This window comes from Bubalus kerabau, chromosome 11 (genome assembly GCF_029407905.1).
Source record: "Bubalus kerabau isolate K-KA32 ecotype Philippines breed swamp buffalo chromosome 11, PCC_UOA_SB_1v2, whole genome shotgun sequence".
Taxonomy (NCBI): domain Eukaryota; kingdom Metazoa; phylum Chordata; class Mammalia; order Artiodactyla; family Bovidae; genus Bubalus; species Bubalus kerabau.
In genome coordinates this window covers 6,742,021-6,763,997 of record NC_073634.1, presented here as the reverse complement: position 1 = coordinate 6,763,997, position 21,977 = coordinate 6,742,021, and the positions used below count along the sequence as shown (strand labels likewise).

Below are 21,977 nucleotides of genomic sequence, written 5' to 3'. Positions count from 1 at the left end.
TCCCAAACTGTTATATGAGATGATTTGAGATTCCTAAGAAGTCTTGGACCCCGAGACTAAACCCCCTCCCCCTGGGCCTGCACATCCACAACGCGAAGGGCTTTTACTATGGTCTGGGCACCTGTCACACAGGCACTGTGGACACTCCCGCATTACCTACTGGCCAGTGAGCCCTGGAGGTGCCCATGTAACCTGGAAAACCCCCGGGGGGCAGGTTCCAGGGAATGCAAGTCCCAGGAAGAGGGCTGACCTTCCCTATTCCAGTTCAAACAGGGCTGCCAGGCCCCGCACCCCCCGGCACTGCCACAGCGAGGGCCCACAGGCAGCCTGCCGAGGCTCACCTGCCAGAGACAGGCCCAGCATGTCGCCTGCCACGTCGATGGTAGAAGCCCGCTGCATCGCACGGGCCCTGGCGCCATGGCGAGGGCTGTGCTCTCTGGCTGTCATGATGTCATTGGTGAGGATGACTTCCCGTTCCTGGGTCAGAGCACGCCTGAGTCCCCAGAAGCCCCGTCACCACGCCCTCGTCCCCTAAGGCGGCAGCTGTCCTGAGAAACAGGAACAAACACGGGTTTAAACAAACACACAAACTGAAAATATGGGGATGGGATGGTGACAGAGAGATGCTGTGGCCTCATGAAGAGAGCACATGACCTACACGGCAAGACTCAGTGAAGAAAGCATCCCTGGCAGCTGAGGAGGGGAGAGTCTGACGATCCAGGTCCTGTCTAATCACCTTCTCCTCTGCTCTCACCCACAGGACCCCATAAAGAGAGCACGGTCTCTTCCACAGGGACGTACCACATTAAATGATGGCTCAACATAATCATAAACTATGCCTGGGGTCGGCTTTATTATGATTTCCCATTGACGAATCTCAGAGGAGCTTTAAAATGATGAATCAGCTCACTACCATCTCTCTCCGAAGGATAAGAGGTATGGGAATAGAGAGGTCTGCCACCCACTGGCCAAAACAGGACAGCAGAACCTGGGGACCAAAGGCACGTCTCCAGCCTTGGTCTCTGCCCCTCAGGGCTACAGGAACGCCACGTGTGTCACTCGGGCTTTCCCATAAGGCATGACCTTCTGTGCCTCAGTGGACGGTGCTGTGCTTCGGGCACGGGGTCTCTGGGCAAGGAGCCACCACGGGCTGAGTCGCCCAGATGCTCCAGCTAGCACAGAGTTCACACTCTGCTCTAAGTGGCGCACTCGGCGAGGAATGGGTTTCAGATTCTTCCAACCCTTTATGCTGCCATTCCTGCTATCTCTAGCAGGAACCAACCTTCAGAAGCTCAAATAATTAGACCAGGCAATAAGGCTGGTTTACAACATCCCCTCATAGAGTGGAAGAAGACAGTGGAGGAGGAAGTCGGGGAGACCGCCTGCCTCCCCACAAATACATCAATAACTCATCAAAATATGGGCCAGCTCCTACAGAGCAACCTCTAAACGACAGCAGAAGACTCCAGCCCTCAAAAAAAGAAATCAAATCAAAATTGTAAAGCAATCAATCAAAACTAAATAAATATAAATTTTTAAAAATCCCCTCAAAGGTCCCCATATATCCAGACACCCCGTCTTCTCAAAGGGTGTCAACACCTTTGCGTCTGAAGGGCCTGAGCTCCCGCTCTCGGGTTAATTCACCTGGCAACTTACTGGACATGCTTGTCCTTGGGCCAGTAGAGACACGTGGCATCTCTTCACAGAAGCACATCCAAATCCATCATCTAAAAATAGAAAAGTATAAATTAACAAGCTGAGCAGACATGAAGTTCTCGGGAATGCTTATTATAACGTGTATGTTATTATTTTCATGCCTAAAAATGGGGGGAAGCCCAGTGCTACTATATGCTCCTTTGTGCCCCACACACCAATCTAAACTTTTAACTCAAAAACAGATGTTTTGCTCAAACCCCCAAAGAATGAGAAACAGCGCTCATTCCTACCCCCGCTCCTGTGGTGATCAGGGGGAGGGCCTGCTGGGGACCTGGGGTGTGGCTCAGGGAAAGGAGGAGATAAGAGGCTGAGCCCCAGGCTTCCTGCTACAAGCATCAGGCTCTGGGAGAAGCGGGGCACTTCAGAGGCTCTGCTTTCTGGTGACTAAGACGAGGGGGCTGTACCCACCTCTCAGGGTGGCAGTGAGAAACGCACGTGAGAGGAAGGGAGTGGGCACTGAAAACGCGGCTCCCAGCCCAGCGCGGCTGCCGGCCCTGTGAGCCTGCCCCGGAGCACAGCACTCGGCCCTGGCGCAGCACAGCACCGCCAGGGCTGCCGGGCAGACCTCGGCGGCCAGTGTGAGCATCTGAAACCGCAAACCCCCTCCCCTGCAGGCTGTGTTCCTTCCCCTCCTGCGGGGCACCCAGGGACCTTGGGCCTGGGCACGTCAGAGAAGGGCAGTGGCCTGGCTGGGGACACCCCACAGAGGTCACCAAGGGGGAGACTAGACAGTGCGCTGACATCAAAAGGCATCAAGTCAAAAATACACTCTGACAGTGGATCAGATGGAGAAAGAACCTGCAGCACTAAGACCTGTACCTTACCATAACACTTACACAAATCGACCAAAAAAACTCACTAAAAATACAAGTGGCAAAAGGTATGAATTCATAAAAGAGGGATACTCACAGAAAATATTTTGGAAAAGTGACCAAACTCAATCATAATAATGAAAGAATGCTAAGTACACCTAGAGTTATCTAAAGTAGGCTCCTTAAAGAGGTTTTGCTTCATCTTCTAATGAGAATATGCTTTGCTCGCTGACCTAGGGGAAACTCGACAGAGTTCTCCTATACTACTGATAACATTCTGGAAAGGTCTGAATACTCTAGAAAGCAATCTGACATTATTTATCAAAATGTGTAAACAATACAAAATTCTCACCAAGGGTCCAGAGACGCCTATCATTTGTAACGATAAATACAGGAAGCAATCTAAATGCCCAGCTACAGGTAAGTGCATTTCGGAACATCTGGGAGACACACCACTATCTGGCTGCTAAAATGATTCCAATAAAGGCAACATACACACAAAAGTTCTTCAGCCTCATCAGTCATCAGGAAAACACTAACCGTAACCATGAGGTACCTCTGTGCACCCACCAGACAGCTAAACTGGAACAGACAGGCAGCACCAAGTGCTGCCAAGGATGTGGAATAAATGGGGCCCTGACACACTGCTGGTGGGGTGTAAGATGGTGCAGCCGCACTGGGAAGCCCGCGGTATCGACCCACACTGAACACATATAACTCAGAGTGCAACTGCTCACAGAAACGCACACTTAGGTTCACTAAAAAGTGTGCAAAGAACACTGAAAGCAGTAACATTTATAATATTCAAAACCTAGAGGGACTTCCCTGGTGGTGCAGTGGAATCCACCTGCCACTGCAGAGGATGCGGGTTCGATCCCCGGTCCGGGAAGATTCCACATGCCTCGGGGCAACTAAGCCTGCGCACAGCTAGAATCCCCGTGACGCAATGAAGACCCCACGTGTCACAACTGAGACCTGACACAAATAAATTAACTAAAAGTAAAGAACATGGATGTTTCTATATTCAGGAAAAAAAAAAACAAAACAGAAACAATCCAAGGGTCCATCAACAGCAGAACAGACAAACAACACAAATGACCCTTAGGAACAACGTCAAGGGGGAAAGCCAGACCCTCGAGAGCACGCTCGAGGCAGCGCCATCGCTGTGAAGTTCGAGCGCTGGGAGGGCGAGCGTGTGGTGTGGGAGGTCAGGATGGTGGTGTTAGCGTGTCTGAGGGGCAGAACTGGCCGGGGAGCGCATGAGAGGCTGGGGGGCGGGGGGTGCCCTCTGGAGTGTTCCGTCTCCTGCTGGATGGTTCTTTGAGTGGATTTACTGTGGGAAAAATTCACTGAGCTGTTTGTGAATGGTCTTTACACCCAATAAAAAGGCTGATCCTTTCAATGACTGTAATAAAAACAACACAGCATGGAAGAGTGTTCATGTCAGCTCTGCACCTTGTGTGTTTTTAATGGGATGTTCTATCTGTGATCTGGCTAAAGACATTTAAAAAGAAGGGCCCAGAGGGACAGAGCTGTCAGGGACCACATCCTAACGATGGCCATGTCTGGGGGCGTGCCAGAAGCATTTTCTTTCTCAGCTTACTGCCACCCTCCTGAATCACTGAGAACTGCACCCCGCACTGGCCAGAGGCAGAGGGGGCACCCAGAAATCCCCTTACTTGCCCGGGTGCCTGCACAGCACGTTACCTGCGTCATCCCCTTCATTGTCGGGACAGGGGAGACAGGCCACCTGCACCACACCTGCACCCCGACGGCCTGCCTCCCCAGGAAGGTTCCTCAACCAGCCCAGCCCCGCCTCTTGCAGGATGCCCAGCCACCCACCCTCCCGCCCGATCCCCTGGAGGGTGGCAGATACCAGAGGCCCTGTGGGGATAGCTTAAAGAGGAACATCTCCAGGCTAATTTTACACTTGACAGAGTGAACAGATCAGAGAGGCTTTTAGGTCAAAAGGATCTCAGAAGCCACTTCATGGTTTTGGGGGGGCATCTAATTAAGACCGGCAATTTAAGTCATCGAGACCCAGAACATGAAGCTAATTTGCACAGCTGAACTCGACTTCCCTTATTAGTCTCATTAATTTAAGGTAATTCATCTAGGATTCTGATATTCCCAAGGTCCCTGGTTTCCTCCTAGCCTCATTTGAAGACTGGGGCTCATTAGCGAGAAAAAATGACATTTAAAGAGGACAGCGAGGGCGGGGGAATTATCTAGAAGGACACGAATTTTTAGGAAAGCAGCAAGAACTTCTGAAGCTATCTGCCTTGGCTCCTCACTGTGAGAGACGTGTAACCTCCTCCATCCAACATCCCTTCCACCACTGGGGGCAGGGAGACGTGGCCAAGGACGGGGAGGGCCCATGGCTCACACAGCTTTGCTTCTGGAGGAGCTGGTCTTGGGAAGGCCTCCCCGCCCCCGTTCCATAGAACAAGGCCTGGGAGGGGTCTGGAGGCCCCTCTGGCTCAGGAACCTCTGCTGAGCAGGAGCTGAGGGGGAGGACGGCCCCACAGGCATCTGTCAGAACACTGGGACGGGGAGGGTCTTCTCAAAATCATCTTAAAAATGTAGGAGTTGCATGGATGCAGTCAGAGAAACCCAGGCAGGGTGACTTCCTCAAGGTCACATGGAGGGTAAAAGATGAATGACCAGCCTCAACCCAAAGCAAGAGGCCCCGAGGCCACCTGGGGCCCTCCTCTCCCATCCCAACCCTCTGCACTCTATCACTGGCACCGTGGCAGCGAAGCTCCCTGGCGCCACACTCTCCAAGAGTGAAGGTCACGGAAGGCCTGAGGAGGATGCTGGCTCAGGAATCAGAAAGAGGAGGCGCTCTCTCTCATGTCCCCATCCAGGATGGCCAGTCACTGATGGATGCGGCGTCACACAGCTCAAAGGCAGGAAAATGACTGCTTATAACCCAAGAAGGGACAGCTGCCCCTTCCACATGAAGCCTCCCCTGCAGCCAACAGCCTGTCCGCCGCAGAGCAGGACCCTGTGGGCCCCTCCTGGGTGAAAGCCCTTCCCATGTCCCCTGTCTCTTGGTTGTAGGAAAATAGGCTTCATTCAGGTTCCATGACCCTCCCTGAGTTCCAAAGGACAGATTCAAAAATTGCTCATCAGAGAGGGAATACAAAAAACAGGGCAGAGCAGTCAAGAAGCAACAGTGCAGCCTTGGGGCAGGTCCTGACCCCCTCAAGGAACATCTATAACAAAATGTTTGCATTCTTCTGTAGGAACTAGGGCCCCCACCCGAGGGGAGGACTTCAGGCTGAGCACCAGATTCCTGGAGCACTGCCCCAACATCTCACCATCAGCCAATCAGAAGAAAGTCTGCACACAGTGGAAGATGACCAACGACCTCCTCCCCACCCCCTCAATGACTCTCGCTTTAAAGCTGATCACAGTCAAGCAGAAACTTTGCATTTAGGGCTTCCCTTGTGGCTCAGCTGGTAAAGAATCCGCCTGCAATGTGGGAGACCTGGGTTTGATCCCTGGGTTGGGAAGATCCCCTGGAGAAGGGAAAGGCTACCCACTCCAGTATTCTGGCCTGGAGAATTCTGTATATAGTCCATGGACTATAGGACTGTATAGTCCATGAGATCGCAAAGAGTAGGACATGTCTGAGCGACTTTCACTTCACTTTCACTATGAACATGAGTTTGCCATCTCTCCCCAGGTTCCCAGCCTGCTAAATAAAGCAGCCTTTCCATTCCTACTAGCACTTGTCTCTCAAGTACTGGTTTTCAGGCGTCAAGCAGCTGAACCTGGTGACGCTTCCTCACAGAGGCTCCCTGATCCACCAGCCAGTCTGCACAACGGGATGATCCACTTCCTGTGTGATGGTGGGATGACCAGCCAAGCACCTGTGTCCTGCGAAGGCCAGACCTCAAGTCCTTGCTTCCTCCATATCCTCCTGGGTGCGGAGTTCAAGCCTAAACATAGACCAGGGGTCTAACAAGCACCTACTAAGAAAACATCAAGGCCCATGACAACCTCACCTACCCAGCAGGTCCCTCCAGCCCCTTCGCAGGGGCAGAGAAAGCCGGGTGACCTGTGCAGAAGGGACACGCACCAGCTCAGATGCAGATGGTGAAGTGGTCATGGGATCCTCACGTCCCTGGACTCCCAGCTGCACACAGGGGCCTGGTGGGCAACTCTACACCCAGGGAAGGTGGAGTCACTGGATGGAAGGAACTAGGCCCCCGTGACTGTGGAGCAGGAGCAGAGCCGCACCCTCCCCACCCTGAGCCTCACCCGAGTAAGAACCCTTAACACACAGTCTTCTGCACTGCAGGCAGTTTCTTTACCTACTGAGCCAGCTGGGAAGCAAAGCCAAATATGCCTCCTTCCCACAAAAGGCCAGGAATGCTGCCTGAGGCAAAGGCTCAGGGAGTATCTGGGCAGGTAAGGCTGGAGGGCCCAGGGACAGAGACCAGAGCGGAGGGCTCCAAGCAGGCACACAGGCAAGCCTGAGGCTCGGCACCCTGTGCTCTGGCCTTGACTCCGCCAGTCCCAGACACTCTGGTCCACAGGGCCCTCAACACCGGCCCTTCCAGGACCTGGAAGCTTGGGCCAACCAGCAGAGGCCCAGAGTTGGGCCGTGCACCCAGGCACCTGCTCGCTTACTGCTGCTTCAGATGAACCCTGGTCCTGTGAGGGTGACAGAGCTTCTCCCAGCCTCAGTTTCACCATCTGTAAAGCAGGAGTAACAGCACCGTGGGATGCCCCGAGGAGCAGCACCTGTGTAAGGAGACCCGTGACAGCCCACAGAGCCTCCCCGTGACGCGTGCATTCCTCCCCAGGCCTTTCCTAATCTGCCCTGCACTCGCCCTGGGGCCTCTACGAGCCAAAAAGGCCTTCCCTCCAGCTGAGTCTCAACGCCCAGCCTCCCTGGGTTCTCCAGCCACAACTCTGCCTCCAGGTCCATGACACTCTGCTTCAGCTCAGAGTGATCATAGTTTCGAACAATATCACACAAATTCAGGCCTAACAGCTGCTGTTGGGAAGGAATTGGTGAACGGAGGTCCGTTCTTGGAGCTGGTGGGGCTTGGCAGGGGAGGCCAGGCTCTGCTGTCAGACCTGGTCAGCCACTGGGAGCCATGGCACCTCCACGAGCCACCTTCCTGTAAGATGAGGATATGCCTGCTAGTGGGAGGAATCCACGCCCCTGTCCCCTATGAGAGGGGAGGCTGGAAGGAGACCCCACCCCAGCCCTAGGACTGGACAGCCTGGGATCCTATTCGAGGGATCTGTGAGGTCCCTCTGTGCTGGAGAAAGCCTGTAGGGAGGCTGCCTCCTCCTTCCCCTTCGGAGCAGGGACCCAGATCTCTCCTACTTTCTGCTCCAGCCCCTGTGCGGAGTGGGGGAGGTGGGATGGGGTGGGCTCAGGCTTTGGACTGGGACCCTAAGAACAAGGCTGAGCACATGAGTGAGTTTCAAAACAGCAGTTTGGGGTTGCTGGTACTTAAACGCCAGAAAGTGATGTGTCAGAAAAGCAAGCACAGGGAAACAAGAGACGTGCTGCGGCTGGTGTACGTTCTCACCTGCAGACCCAAACAAGCCGACCCATGGGGCCTGCACTCACTCAGCAGGGCACGGTCCACCTGTCCCCTCCTGCGTCCGCCCATTTGCCCAAGGCCTGCTCGCCGACAGTGACGCTGAACAGACGGCGTGGCAGTAAATTCACCCGATTTAATCAACGAACCTGCCTTGTTCGTTCAATGAACACGGCGGCTGACAGGATTCAGTGCCCTAACCTAGATTCAAATGTACATCTCTGGACTCCAGTGGGAAGAGTGAGGCTCTGGGTGGGCTGTGGATATTCCTCTAAATCAGGGGTCCCCAGCATCAGGAGTCTGATGCCTGATGATCTGCAATACAGCTGATGTAGTAACAACAGAAATAAAGTGCACAGTAAATGGAGCACACTTGAATCATCCCAGAACCATCCCCCACCCCACACTGTTCCACGGAAAAAGTGTCTTCCGTGGGCCCGATCCCTGGTGCCTGCCGCTCTGAAGGACTGGGTGTGTAGGTGTGTGTGGGTGTGGGGGGAAGTGCCCTGAGCAGGACAAGCCCAGGCCCTTCAAGTCCCTGCTCCCCACCCCGCATCACCCGGCCCCTCAATCCTCCCACCCCAGTCAGCATGGCTTCATCCTTCCAGCAGCTCCAGCCAAGACACAGATCAGTGTGGGCGCCTGGCCGCCTCTTTCTCTCAAGCCTACACCCCACCCATCAGTGACTCGTGCCAGCAGCACCCTCCCCAGAGGTCCAGACGTCAGCCCACCTCAGCACGTCTGGCCCCTGCAGCCCTTCTGTCCCCACGAGCACTGTGGCCCCTCCCACCCTCTGGCTGTGGCCTGTGGCCTCCTGGCTCTAGACGTCCTGGTCAGCTGTCCTCTGTGAGGCAGCTCTTTCTTGGGTAACAGGGTAGCTCCCTCACCTCCTGTGAGTCCTCCCTAAAAACCAGCTCCTGCAGGGAGCCTCGGGGACAGTCCACTTTAAGAGTGCAGCTCAGCCCCAGTGACTCACCTGCAAACCACAAACCTCCAAGGGACTTTCTGCAGGAACTTATCTGAAACTAAGTTGCTGTGAATAAAGGGCTGACAAGCACTCGTGCTGAGCACCGCAGGCCTGGGTGCTCACATCTAGATGGCAGAGGAGACACGGTTTCACAATAAGCCCACGGCACGTGGGGGCATCTCGTCAGCAACACCTCAGGGGCCAGGTCTCGGGGACCCAGAGATGAAGAGGAGGCGCCTTCAGAAAACGTATCACAGAGAACACGAGCAGTGGACAATCTGAGGGCCACGCTGGTGGGACGTCTTCCAAGACCTTCCCTGGCTGGTTCCCCCAGTTCCAGCAGGGGCACCCCGGGTGCTGAATGCAGGGATGAGCTGACCCCGTGTCCTTCACGTCACTCCCCTCACCCCCACGCCCCCATCTGCTGCCCGATTTTACATCCGCTCCCCAGGACACTGTGGACAAAGCGCGGCCCCGAGCACACAGGCCATCATGAGGGCCACCGTCAGTGCTGGGGACTCTCCCAGAAGCTCCCGACTGCAACCAGCCTCACGGCCTGCTCCTCTGTCATCTGGGCCACTCGAAGCCCTCACATAATTAAATGAAAGTCTGTCTCTGTGCTGGACTCTCGGCAAGACCACAGAAATCCCCAAATACATGTGTTTGGGATGGAAGAAACCATCCAGTATTTATTGATTCCCACTGTCTGTGAAGACATGCGTCTCCCAGGGGATCAGAGAGGGCAGGACCAGGGCTTCCCTGGGACCCGGGGCTCAGCTTGTCTGCAGTCAATGAAGGAAGGTGTCATCACAGACCCAAGGCCCCACCCCCAGGCACTCACTCAAAGGTGGGTTCTAGACGCAGCCGGCAGGGAACTCTGGCTCCCAGCGCTGGACTGTCCTGTTCTCTGCCTGAGACACTTTCTCTTCTCTTTCCACCCAAACCCAAGGCTGCAGGGCCTGGCCTGTGCCTGTCTCTGCCTCCCCCCGCCCAGAACTGGCCACCTGGAGGCTGGGGCTGACTCCCTCCAGCCACCGCGGCGGAAGCCCCCCCCCACCCCGACCCTGTTCCTGTGCTCCTCCCTTGTGGGAGAGGTCTGTGCTCTCAGTGAAGAGAGCGGCCAACGTGGGTGTGGCTGCAGCTGCTCAGGGCTCCTGGGGCCAGAGTGCACAGAGCGGGTGCCCTCCCAGGGCGGTGGCCCACACCCCAGCTGCAGCAGCACCCTCTGCTCGCTGACCTGTCCTGGGGGGCTCAGTGACAGGGCTCCTAGCCTGGCCAGAAAACCACACTTGACAGACAGGACCTTGTGCTGCAAGCTGGAGTATCCCATGCCGGTGGGTTTAAGCAGAAAAGTTGCATCTTCATAAAGGTCTGGGCTGACTTACAAAACCTGGGCAGGAAAATGGCTGAGCCGGCCTGCAGAGCCCACGTCGGCAGCAGGGACAGCTCTGCTCGGCTCTCTCCTCCCCACCTCGCCCCTCCACGCTGTCCGCCCCTGCTGCCGACGGCCCTGCACACGTGGTGCAGCCGACAGTCCCCACTTGTTTTTAATTCATCGTTAATTGGACGATAACTGCTTTACAATATTGTGTTGGTTTCTGCCATACGGCAACTTGAATCAGCCACAGGTATACACATGTCCCCCCTCCCTCTGACAGCCCCCACTGTCAACACTCTGGCTGCAGCCACCAAAGAGGTCAAATGCAAGGATCGTCCCCGAGCCCCCACCCCAGCTCTCTCCCAGGGCAGGTGCCCCCTGGCTTGAGGGGAGACACATGGTAGCACGGGTGCTGCCCTGACACCTGAGCCTGTGGGACGAGTTCCCACCCAGAGGCGGGAGGTGGGGCCGGACCAAATGGTCTCAAGTCACAGCCGAACAGAGAGCCCCTAAAGCAAGTGCTTCTTAACCTTCAAAGAGAAAAGTCAAAGAACTTGCAGTGGTCGTTGCCTTTCACATTATTTTAAATGGATAACATAAATATGAATTAGGTATAAACACTTTTCTTGGAACTCTTAAACTAAAGCTAAAAGGGATCTACAAATTAACAACAAACAGAACCCCAGCACAAATGAACTCAAGTGCACCTTAATTTAACATGATAGGTACGGCCGCTATACAGAAGCCATCACCCAGACGTGACCTTAAGTGACTCCAGAAGGACTATCCTGCCATACCTTCCACCCCATCCTTGCCTGGCCTGAGGCCTGGAAGCCTGCAATGGCTACTGAGATTTTCCCAGCAGCTGGCTGGTCACAGGAACGGCGGCCCGCAGCCACGGTCCCCCAAAAGGAAGCTGTCAAGCTGGGCAGAGGGCGGGGATGGGGCCACACTCCCTGGACTGTGAGTGGGACCCAGGGATGGCAGAGCACCCTAACACATTGTTTCGCTCTCTTACATGAAATCAAGAAAGCTGCAGAGAAAAGTGCAACATGCAGCTCGGGGGCTTCTGTGTAAGAACGGCCCCAGCACCACCCTCGGGGCCCCGTAGTGGGAGCAAGCACTGCGGCCATGGGATGGGGCGGCCGACTGTCTGTCCCACCCGCCACTCCCGAGTTAGGCTCTCCCTAGACTTGCTATCTGCTGCCCGATTCTCACAAAAGGCCAAGCTTCTCGTAACATTTTCAACACGTGCGAGGAGTTCAAGAGAGGAGACGACCACGACCTGCCAGTCCAGAGTGTACCCCGCCCCCCCACCGGCTGCTCACCACCTCACCTGGTCTCCATGGAAAGAAAACCTTGTCAGGTAGAAAACGCCTGCCCAGGTGGCCATGTTCGCTGCCTGGCAGCGTATGACAGACAGGACCCAGGCTTACGGGGCCAGAGGGCTTGTCCAAGGTCATGAGCTACAGAGGGAAGTCAAGACCAGAAGGTGGGTCTTTCTAGTCCAGTCTCTCTCCCAAAACCAACACAGGGCACCAGGACCAGTAATTTAAGCGACAGACAAACGCTAATAAAAGGCATAAGCTTGTCCACTTGCAGAGGCCCTCGATCTTTAAGCTCTTTCACAAGTTATCGTTTTCGTCTTACAAGGTTTATTTGGAACATTACTTTCTTTACTCCATCCCTTTTCAGGACCTCCTTTGAAGGAAATAGTTCAGATTCAAGACACGCTAAACAGAATTTCCTTCTCTGTCACCAGCCACATGCTTTACAAGTGCCTTCTCTGGGTAACCAGTCCTGAGCCCGCGTCTGGCTTTTGGTCAGCACCACAGACACGAGCGATGGAACGGGTCTTCTTAGAGGAGGCAAGAGAGAGCTCTGGGATGAGAACAGTGTCTTTTATTGGGGGGGGTGCATAATTTCATGTTTGCGCTCCTTTTCCTAAGTGGAGATTAAGCTTCTTGACAAAAATAACCTATTTTTGTCAAAATATTTCAAAATAAATTGCTTTAAAAAACACAAAGTGAGCAGGATGAACGGACAAAACTAGCCAACAATACTGATACTGAAATTAAAAAAATATATATATGTGTGTGTATGTGTATACATACATATACGTATATATACATAAAATGTTGCACATTTCTGATGGTGGAGACCGGGTTTGTAGAATACCATGAAGTCATGTTACATTTCAGTGGGAAAGAAGGATGAAAAATACACTGACCCCAAGTCGGCAAGTCATCACTCCGGACCTACTTTTGGTGCTGACACATAACGTAATTAGCAGGGGGTCCTCGCTCTTTGCTTGACTACTGCGGTTTCCTCCTCTGCGCTGCCTCCAACAGGTTTGATTCGTTCGCTATAGAATATCCTGGTTTAGTCAGCGAAGAATGTGCCGAGGAGCTTGGGAAATAGTCACCGGGCTGTCCCCACCTCACACCGGTGGTACACACTCCACAATTCAAGAATAATACACATTTCTCCCCCTCCTTACAAAATGCCCACAACGTCCTTCAAGTTTTTCCAAGGAACATGAACCAGCGTGTCACTCGGGCAGTGGCCTGACACAGCAAAGTAGACCCTACGTGGAGACACACAGGTCTTGACCAGCGTTAACCCACCCAGGGACACTACTGTCTCGAAGACCCGCCTGTATTTTTCACAAACCTAATGCCAAGTGCACTCCCAGCAGAGAAGCTGGACGCCCCCACCAGGCCCGACCCAATGGAGCTGCACCTGCTGGTGAGTGAGCAAGCAGAAAGCCAGGCTTTGGTTCCAGTCACTAGAAGACAAGTTGTTAGTGCAGGACTTCAACTTCCCAAACTCCATTCTAGTGGAGCTTTGGGAAAACACAGGCGGGTCCAGCTCCCAGAGCTGACCCATCAGAAGGCCTCAGGCTCTCCCCAGGTTCTGGGGTTTCTGCGCTGGCCTCAGACCACACAGTGCTTCTGATCAGCCACATGCACGGGCAGCCTGCCATGGGCTCTTGTTGGGCCCCGCACTCCCGCACCTTCTGCAGGACGCTGTGTGGGCCTGACGAGGCATGGCAGGTCCACGCCACTGTCATCCACGTTACCTTCTGGACGACCACAGCCAAAGCGGGCCTGACCGTAACTGGAAAGTTCCATGTGCTTCAGATGACATGAGCAGGGTGGGTTCAGTTCATTGCTTATTTTTCAGTTTATTTTTATAATCACTAGGAGAGTTTGTTTTCTAAGCCAGAAGCGTCAAAGTTGGCCTTCTATTCATGAGAGAATATAAAACTTTCTGAGCAGGAACATTATTCCATAAAGGGCTAGAAATGCGAAGCATCACCACAGATCAATGAAATGCCGGGAAGACAGTTATTTCTGGAACAAGGCAGTGAGCCAGGAGACTGGGATGGCCGGCCAGCCCCAGGCCTTCCAGTGGGCAGCACCCAACCAGGCCAAGCTCACCTTCTGCACCAACAAACCCAAATTGGAGGGAGACGTCCCAGGCGACACGCTGTGGGATGCCCCGCAGGGCACTCGTCCTGCGAGCTTTACCACGTGTGGGTCTGGTGGGGGTGTACCGGCTGCTCCTCCAGCTGCTACCATGGACACTACCCGGTGGAGAACACAGCAAACTCCGACAGGACTTCAGGGCCCCGGGTTCACACAGGGAATACAGGGCAGGCTCCTCTGTGCCAGGTGACCTCTCCAGCTTCAGCTGCTTGGCTGTGTTACTCGGCTGTGATGCAACTGAGACAGCAACTCGCTCTGTGGCTGACGGGCAGGGAGGCGGGCATGGCCCACAGGAGAGTCCTTTCTTGCCCGCACTTCACCTGGGCACCTGGGCCAGGAGGAGGAGGCTTGGCCAACAGAGAGGTGAGCAGCCCCCACTCCCCTACCAGGGCTGACCTCCCAGTCTCCCTTTGCCCATCCTTCCCTCCCAGAGCTGAGGGGGAGACTGGCGTGCGGGGAGAGGGCCCATGGCTCCCCTACCAACTGTGTTTCCCTTCACAGGCTGCCCCTCAAAGATGGCCTGGAACCCCCATCCTGACCAGGGCAAAGAGGAGTCTCACTGAGGCCTTCCAGGGGCCTGTCCCACGGCAGTCTGGCCATGGCTCTGAGTGCAAAGCCAACAGTGGCAGGGACGATGAGAACCCAAGAAGGTGATTTAGAAAGAGCTGAGGGCAGTGACCAGAGCCCCAGTTGTTTCTCAGGGTGGCGCTCAAAGCTGCCCCAACCGAATGCAGGTTTGGGGAGCCCCAGCAGGCAGGTCAGGCACCATCCACACCCAGTTCATGCTCAACAGCACACCAGCCAGCCGTGCCACCGCACCCCAACCTCCAGTGAGGGCAAGCCGACAGGGGCAGACCGGGGCCAGGGCAGACAGCAGCTCTGCGCTCCACTGGCAGGCCTGGCCCGGCGGCCCTCCCGCCCCCTGCCACACACCCCCCGAGTGACCCTGGAGCCTGCAGCCTGGAACAGCAGCTGTTCGCTCATGTGTCCAGCAGGCACTCTGAGGAGACGCCAGGTGAGTCAGAGGTGCCCCTGCTTACAAGCACCCGGCGACGTAACAAAGGAGTAAGATGTTCAGACAACACCCAGACAGAGGGAAATGCAGGCCCCGGGCTGTGGGGTGGTGAGGAAGGGAGATGGCCCAGATGCAGCGTGGACAGCGCTGACTGCAAAGGCCCAGGCTCGCTCACGGACTATCACTCCAGGGGGACAGGGAAGCCCTGTGCTGCCGGGAACGGACTGCCCGGCCTGCAGGGCCAGGACGGGGTCAGTGCGAGGGAGTCCCTGACACCAGGCCCCGGCGCTGGGATCCAGACCGCAGGCGATGCAGAGCTCTCCTGCGTACTCCTGAGCTCTCATCTTGGGCTTCTGAAAACAAACCCTTCGGTCCCTCGGTACAAACCATCTCAGGCCTCGTAAGGCTGGGCTAAGGTGGGGACCAACACATACAGGACAGCTCTCTGCCCCGGCAGGTCTCCGGGGGCCCAAAGGCCATTTTGTCATCAGGACAACGAGAGTCAGGACAGGCTCCCCAGCTCTGAGGGAAGCAAGATTCAATTCTGCAAATAAAAAGTGAAACCCAACAAGGCAACAACCACAAAAGGAACTAAAACCACTTAGTAACTGAAGAGGCCAAGCAATTTCTGGTCTATTAGCACATACCTTACACTAGAGCCATTTTCGCTTTTGAGAGGCCCCCTCCACAACCACACCCTAGGCCAAGAGGGATGTGACCCCTCAAGGAAGTTACCAGAACCATCTTTCCTTTCTTTCATTGTCCCCTTGTTCCAGAAAGATCCCTAGGGTGGTTGTGCTTTTTGTTTAGAAAAAGAATGCTAACAAGAATAGCTGTGTAAAAAAAAAAAAAAAAAAACAGTCCAAATATAACCTCTAGGGTTATTTCTTTGTCTCTGAAATTCACAGTTGAGTTCTATGGCGCAGAGAATGCATTGAGATCAAAGGCCTCCATAACGCGTCTCCCTGGTACACACTTCGTGTAAAATTACCATTGCCAAGAGCAGCGACAGTGAAAACTAATTAAAATCTCTACTTGTGCTTTCACTTTTTTTTTTTAAACATTCTTGGGAGTTGGATACTAGAGATCAGGGAAAATGTGCCGTCAAAATTCATGCTTTAGATTTGTTCCCATGTCCCACTAGAAGAAATGTGCAGAAAAACTAAAAGCCGAAAGCTGGCCTAGAGCAAGGTACCTCCTCCCAGACACCTAGGCCCTGACCCCTGGGGAGCAGTCAGGACCCTGGCAGAGAGCCGGGACCTCCAGCGCATGGAACGTCCTCCTCCCTTGGGTGACTCGGCCAGACCCACACAGGCACCACCCAGCACCCCAGGACCATCGTCCCACCCACTCACCGGGGTAAGCAGACCAGCTCGGGAAGGGGCCGGATGCACACCCATCGGGCAGGGACTGACCCGAAAGGGAGCAGGGGCCAGTGCGTCCATCTGAGGCCTGGGGTCCTTCAGACACCCTGACACGCTGCTCACAGCAGCGGTACGCCTGCCAGCGCCGTGCCGCAGAACACTGCGCGGAGCGTCAGACGCTCGCCAGCCACACGCAAGACAGAAACTCAGGGAAACACAAGTGACCCAGAGTCAGGGTCTTGGCTGCTCTGGGTTTTAACTCAGCCATCAGGCCTCAGGCAATTCACCAACTCGGGGCAGCTGTGTGCCCTTCCTGCTGGGTGAGGCCCCGGCCTCCCCACTGCTTCTTCCCCAATCTACTACCCTACCCGCTAGGCTGCCCCACACTGCGTAACTGCGTGTGCTCTGCCTGTCACGTGCTCCTCACAAAGCCTTCCCCAGCTCCGGGGAAGTGAAGACTCCTGCCTTGGCAAGGACGCCACGGGGCAGAGAAGAGCGGCATCTTCCCACCACCCCGAGGACAAGAAGCGAGTCTGGGCCACACAGCGGGACTCCAGCCCCTCTCTGGCACCCTCGCAGAGACAGCACGAGTCCCAGCACCCCTGACAGCAGGCCCTGGGGGCTGGGCGGCGGGGGCTGGGCGGTGGGAGCTGGGCGGAGGGGGCTGGGCCCTGGGGGCTGGGCGGGTGGGGGCTGGGCCCTGGGGGCTGGGCGGCGGGGGCTGGGGGGGTGGGGGCTGGGCCCTGGGGGCTGGGCGGCGGGGGCTGGGGGGCGGGGGCTGGGCCCTGGGGGCTGGGCGGCGAGGGCTGGGGGGCGGGGGCTGGGGGGCGGGGGCTGGGCCCTGGGGGCTGGGCGGCGGGGGCTGGGCCCTGGGGGCTGGGCCCTGGGGGCTGGGCGGTGGGGGCTGGGGGGCGGGGGCTGGGGGGCGGGGGCTGGGCCCTGGGGGCTGGGCGGTGGGGGCTGGGGGGGTGGGGGCTGGGCCCTGGGGGCTGGGCGGCGGGGGCTGGGGGGACTTCTGTCGTGACTGCACCGCAGCACTGGCTCAGAGGTTTCTCTTTAAGTAAGTGTTTTAACTTTAAATTTCCCACACATGACATCTTGAATTAGTTAAATATCCAAGTGTATAGAAACGAATTGATTCAGATTCAAGGCTGGCATCCAGGGGCAGACAGGCCCCTTTAGGAGACACAGGGCCTGCAGCCAGGCACCTGAGCCCCAGCGCCACCCACTGCTGGCCTGTGGGCAGCTCTTCTCAGAGCCCCCATCCTCTGTCATCAAGCTGGGGACACAACCCCACCTTAGAGACTTGCTGCAGAGCTCAGTGAAGGAAGTGTGTGTGCCGTGAGAAGGCATTCTGCCATGTGTGGGGCCTTCCCTTTGAAAACCACTTAAGTAAGACAAACATAAGACAGCCTGAACAGAATCTACCCCCACTGCCTACCTTGGCTGAAAAGCAAAGAGCAAGACCCTCCAAGATGATGAAACTCAGGAAAGACAAATCGGTGGACAAAGACATTTTCTCCACTATTAGGAAGCAGGTGGTAATGAGAGCTGTGTGAACCAGGTCTCTGGTCCTTCCTCCTTTGAACTGGGAGCTTTTATTGTGGGTATCATGCCCAGTTTCCATCCATGTATATTGAGAGAAGGTAACTTGTCATTTCCCTTCATGGATCACAGTCTTGTCATGGCAAACGGGCTTACATAACTAAGTGAAGCTATGAGCCATGCTGTGCATAGAGAAAGCAAGGGAATTCAAGAAAAACATCTACTTTTGCTTCACGGACTATGCTACAGCCTTTGACTATATGGATCACAATGAAATGTTGATAATTCTTAACGAGACAGGAATATCAGACCACCTTACCTGTCTCCTGAGACACCTGTATGAAAGCCAAGAAACAACAGTTTCAAGAGTACATGGAATGACAGACTGGTTCAAAATTAGGAAACGAGTCCGACGAGGCTGCATATTGTCACCCTACTTATTTAACTTATGTGCAGGGTACATTATGTGAAATGCTGGGCTGAATGAATCACAAGCTGGAATCAAGACTGCTGGGAGAAATGCCAACCATCTCAGATATGCAGATGCTGCTGCTGCTAAGTCACTTCAGTCGTGTCCAACTCTGTGTGACCCCATAGACAGCAGCCCACCAGGCTCCCCCGTCCCTGGGATTCTCCAGGCAAGAACACTGGAGTGGGTTGCCATCTCCTTCTCCAATGCATGAAAGTGAAAAGTGAAAGTGAAGTCACTCAGTCATGTCCGACTCTTAGCGACCCCATGGACTGCGGCCTTCCAGGCTCCTCCATCCATGGGATTTTCCAGGCAAGAGTACTGGAGTGGGATGCCATTGCCTTCTCTGAGATATGCAGATGATACCACTCTAATGGCACAAACTGAAGAGGAACTAAAGAGCCTCTTGATGAGGGTAAAATAAAAGGGTGAAAATGCTGGCTTAAAACTCAACATTCAAAAAACGAAGATTACGGCATCCAGTCCCATCACATCATGGCAGACAGAAGGGGAAAAAGTAGAAGCAGTCACAAATTTTATCTTCTTGGGCTCCCAAATCACTGTGGACAGTAACTGCAGCCATGAAGTTAAAAGACTCTTGCTCCTTGGAAGGAAATCTAAGACAAATCTAGATAGCATATGAAAAAGCAGAGACATCACTTTGCTGACAAATCTGCATTGTTGAAGCGTTGATTTTTCCAGTAACCACGTATGAATGTGAAAGATGGACCATAAAGATGGCTGAGCACCAAAGAACTGATGCTTTTGAATTGTGGTGCTAGAGAAAACTTTTGAGAGTCCCTTCGGACTGCAAGGAGATCAAACCAATCAATCCTAAAGGAAATCAATCCTGAATATTCATTGGAAGGACCAATGCTAAAGCTGAAGCTTCAATACTTTGGCACCTGATGTGAAGAGTCGACTCACTGGAAAAGATCCTGACGTTGGGGAAGATTGAAGGCAAAAGGAGAAGAGGGTGGCAGAGCATAAGATGGCTGGAGAGCATCACTGACTCAATGGATGAGTTTAAGAAAATTCTGGGAGATGGTGAAGGGCAGGGAAGCCTGGCGTGCTGCAGTCCATGGGGTAACAAAGAGTTGGACACACTTAGCAACTGAACAACAATAACTTGTCATTTCGTCTGTCAGATGTTAAGCAATAAACAACCGTATCTCTATTAAAAAAGAAAGAAAAGAAAGTGTGTGTAAAGGCTTTGTAGATCACAAGTTAAATTTAAGTGACCCTACGCCTTGCTAAGAGTCAAATGAGATACAAAGGCAAAAATGCACTGAAAAGGTAGCAGTTAAGATTTAAATCTTTAAATGACACCTTCTTTCTGGAGGGTGACACAGCCTGGGTTGTGGGCAGTGGGGAGGCTTCTCCAGGAATTAGATCTGGGCCTGCCAGTGACGCCTCCCGTGGCTCCCCCGGCAGATGTGGCGAGATTCTGCTGGGCGTCAGGTCCAAGCTCACTCAAGCCACAGCCTGGGGGGTGGTCTGACACCCTCCACCTGATCACTAAAGGCCATGAGTCTTGCCAAGAAAGATACTCCTCCTCCACAAAGAAGGATCTGTCCCTCTTGTCCTTGAGAAGTTGCAGCTCTCTCTGTGGGGACGGGGCATATATGGCAATGCTCTGTACTTTCTGCTACGAAGCCAAAACTGCCCCAAAAAATGAAATTAATTTTTTAAAAAAGATCTTCTGACACTAACTCCAGCGGAGTTTTTAATTTCCCTGCCCTAGATGGCCTAGAAAAAAAAAAAAAGAGGGAGAAATAATCATGAGAAAACGTACACACGAATTAGCAGTTAAGCCTTTTAAGGCACAAATTCTAGAGTTCCGTATTCATCCGATTTTCTTGGAGCAACGTTCTGAAAAGCCCTGAAATTTCAAATAAAGTCAAATAAATATAGCACTCTGCAGATCTTAAACTAGGCTGGCTGAGAGGATTAAATGATGTACCCAAAGAAAGGTTCATAAAGAGAAACTGCAAAGCAGCTCTAAAAATACTGTGCTCCACAGTTTTAGAAAAACGGGATCAAAACGCAAGGCGAACCTGGCATTTCTGGGATAACCGCTGCCAGCCGACCTTGTTCTGGGTGCATTACTGTGCCCACCACTCAGTCATGCAGCTGGCTTCTGCCCCCAGGCTGGTTATCACACAGATCTGAAGGAGGTCAGAGAGAAGACTGTGTCCAAAGCAGCCTCTTTACTCGTAATTATCTTGCATGTCTGAATTTCTGAGTGGGACTACTTTCCCAGCTCCTCAGTGGGCCAATCTGGCAATAACACGGTGGGGATCAACAGAGAACCCTGAGACTCCACACTAGCCACGCATCAGTCTGCCCGGGTGGCCTAACACAGTATCACAGAAGGGGGGACCTACACAGCAGACACGTTTTCCCGCAGTTCTGGAGGCTGGATGCCCAAGATCAGGCTGCTGGCAGGCTCTCCGAAGCCCCTCCCCTTGGTGTGCACGCGGCATCTTCTCCGTGTCCTCACATGGACTGTTCTCTGTGCACCTCCCCAGCGTCTCATCTTCTTCTTATAAGGTGTGTGTGCGTGCTTAGTCATGTCCAACTCTTCACAACCCCATGGACTGTAGCCTGCCAGGCTCCGCTGTCCAGGGAATTTTCCAGGCAAGAAAACTGGAGTGGGATGCTATTTCCTCTGCCACCAAATCCAACTGGACTAGGGCCTATTCTTATGACCTCATTTAAACTTAATTAACTCTTTAGAGATGCTATCTCCAGATACCAGAAATGGCCTTCTCCCTGTCCTCCTTCAGCTCTCCTTAATGGCCAGCCTGGTGGTAGAAGCCTCTGAGTGTCTGTGGGTCTGGCATGCACAGCGATGCACCTGGAACAGGGTCGCCTGGCAGCAGCTCTTTCAGAAATGCCAGATTTGCCTTCCAAACCTCAGGAGCTAGGGACTCAACATGTGAATCTGGTGGGGGCGTGGGGGGAGACACACACCTCAGTCTGTGACAACATGCTTGCACACCAGATGCTACCTGGCATCCTCTAATACACTGCACGAGCCCAGCAGCTACGCTGGTGGGTGCTGCCAGGAAGAGTCAAGGACCGGACCTGGTAAAGTGACCCCTCTCCCCCTTTCTGCTCACAAAGGGTGCAGCCCTGACACTGAGCAGAGGCCCTGAATCCCCTCTCTCTCCTCCCCACGTCAGACCTCTGGGGAGCGGGGAGCCATGGTTAAGTACTTCCCAGTCATTATCTGAGTGCCCAAGGTGACCTTTCTAACACTTCAACCCACTGTCAGAGATGGAAAAGTGACCGATACTAGGTCACAAGGTCACAACAACCCCAGGTCATAAACTCCAGGCCCCAAGCACCTCCCTCACTCCAGCATTGCTCCTTTTATCTTTACAGCCTCCTGGTCAGGTGTGTACCTGTTCTGAACACATTTAAAATACACTTTTGACCCAAAGACCCAGGATAAATGGGAGACAGATGAGGGCTCTATCCAGAGAAAGCTAATAAAATTTCTTTTCATGTAGAATTAAAGAAACACAGGCAAGCTCTAATATTTAGTTTATACCCTTATAATAAACACCATTTGAAGGTGGCAAGGGCATAGACGTCTCTGGCTTTTTCGTTCCTCTCGTCCTCGTTTACTGCTTTCCTTCACA

At 53.9% G+C, this 21,977-nt stretch overlaps 1 protein-coding gene across 14 annotated transcripts in view; it reads right to left on the bottom strand.

Moving 5' to 3' along the window:
• Positions 1-21,977, bottom strand: part of INPP4A (inositol polyphosphate-4-phosphatase type I A) — a 121,660-nt gene that overhangs the window by 53,012 nt on the left and 46,671 nt on the right. For 12 of the 14 annotated variants that reach the window (XM_055539406.1, XM_055539412.1, XM_055539407.1 and 9 more), the window contains exons 2-3: positions 1,657-1,727; positions 342-548 (exon numbers count right to left, since the gene is read on the bottom strand). In XM_055539406.1, coding sequence (XP_055395381.1) covers positions 342-447 — 106 coding nt within the window. In that variant the 5' untranslated portion in view covers positions 448-548; positions 1,657-1,727. Of the gene's footprint in view, positions 1-341; positions 549-1,644; positions 1,728-9,906; positions 9,963-21,977 lie in introns of those variants that run through there. The other 2 variants (XM_055539403.1, XM_055539401.1) reach the window with 2 other exon arrangements.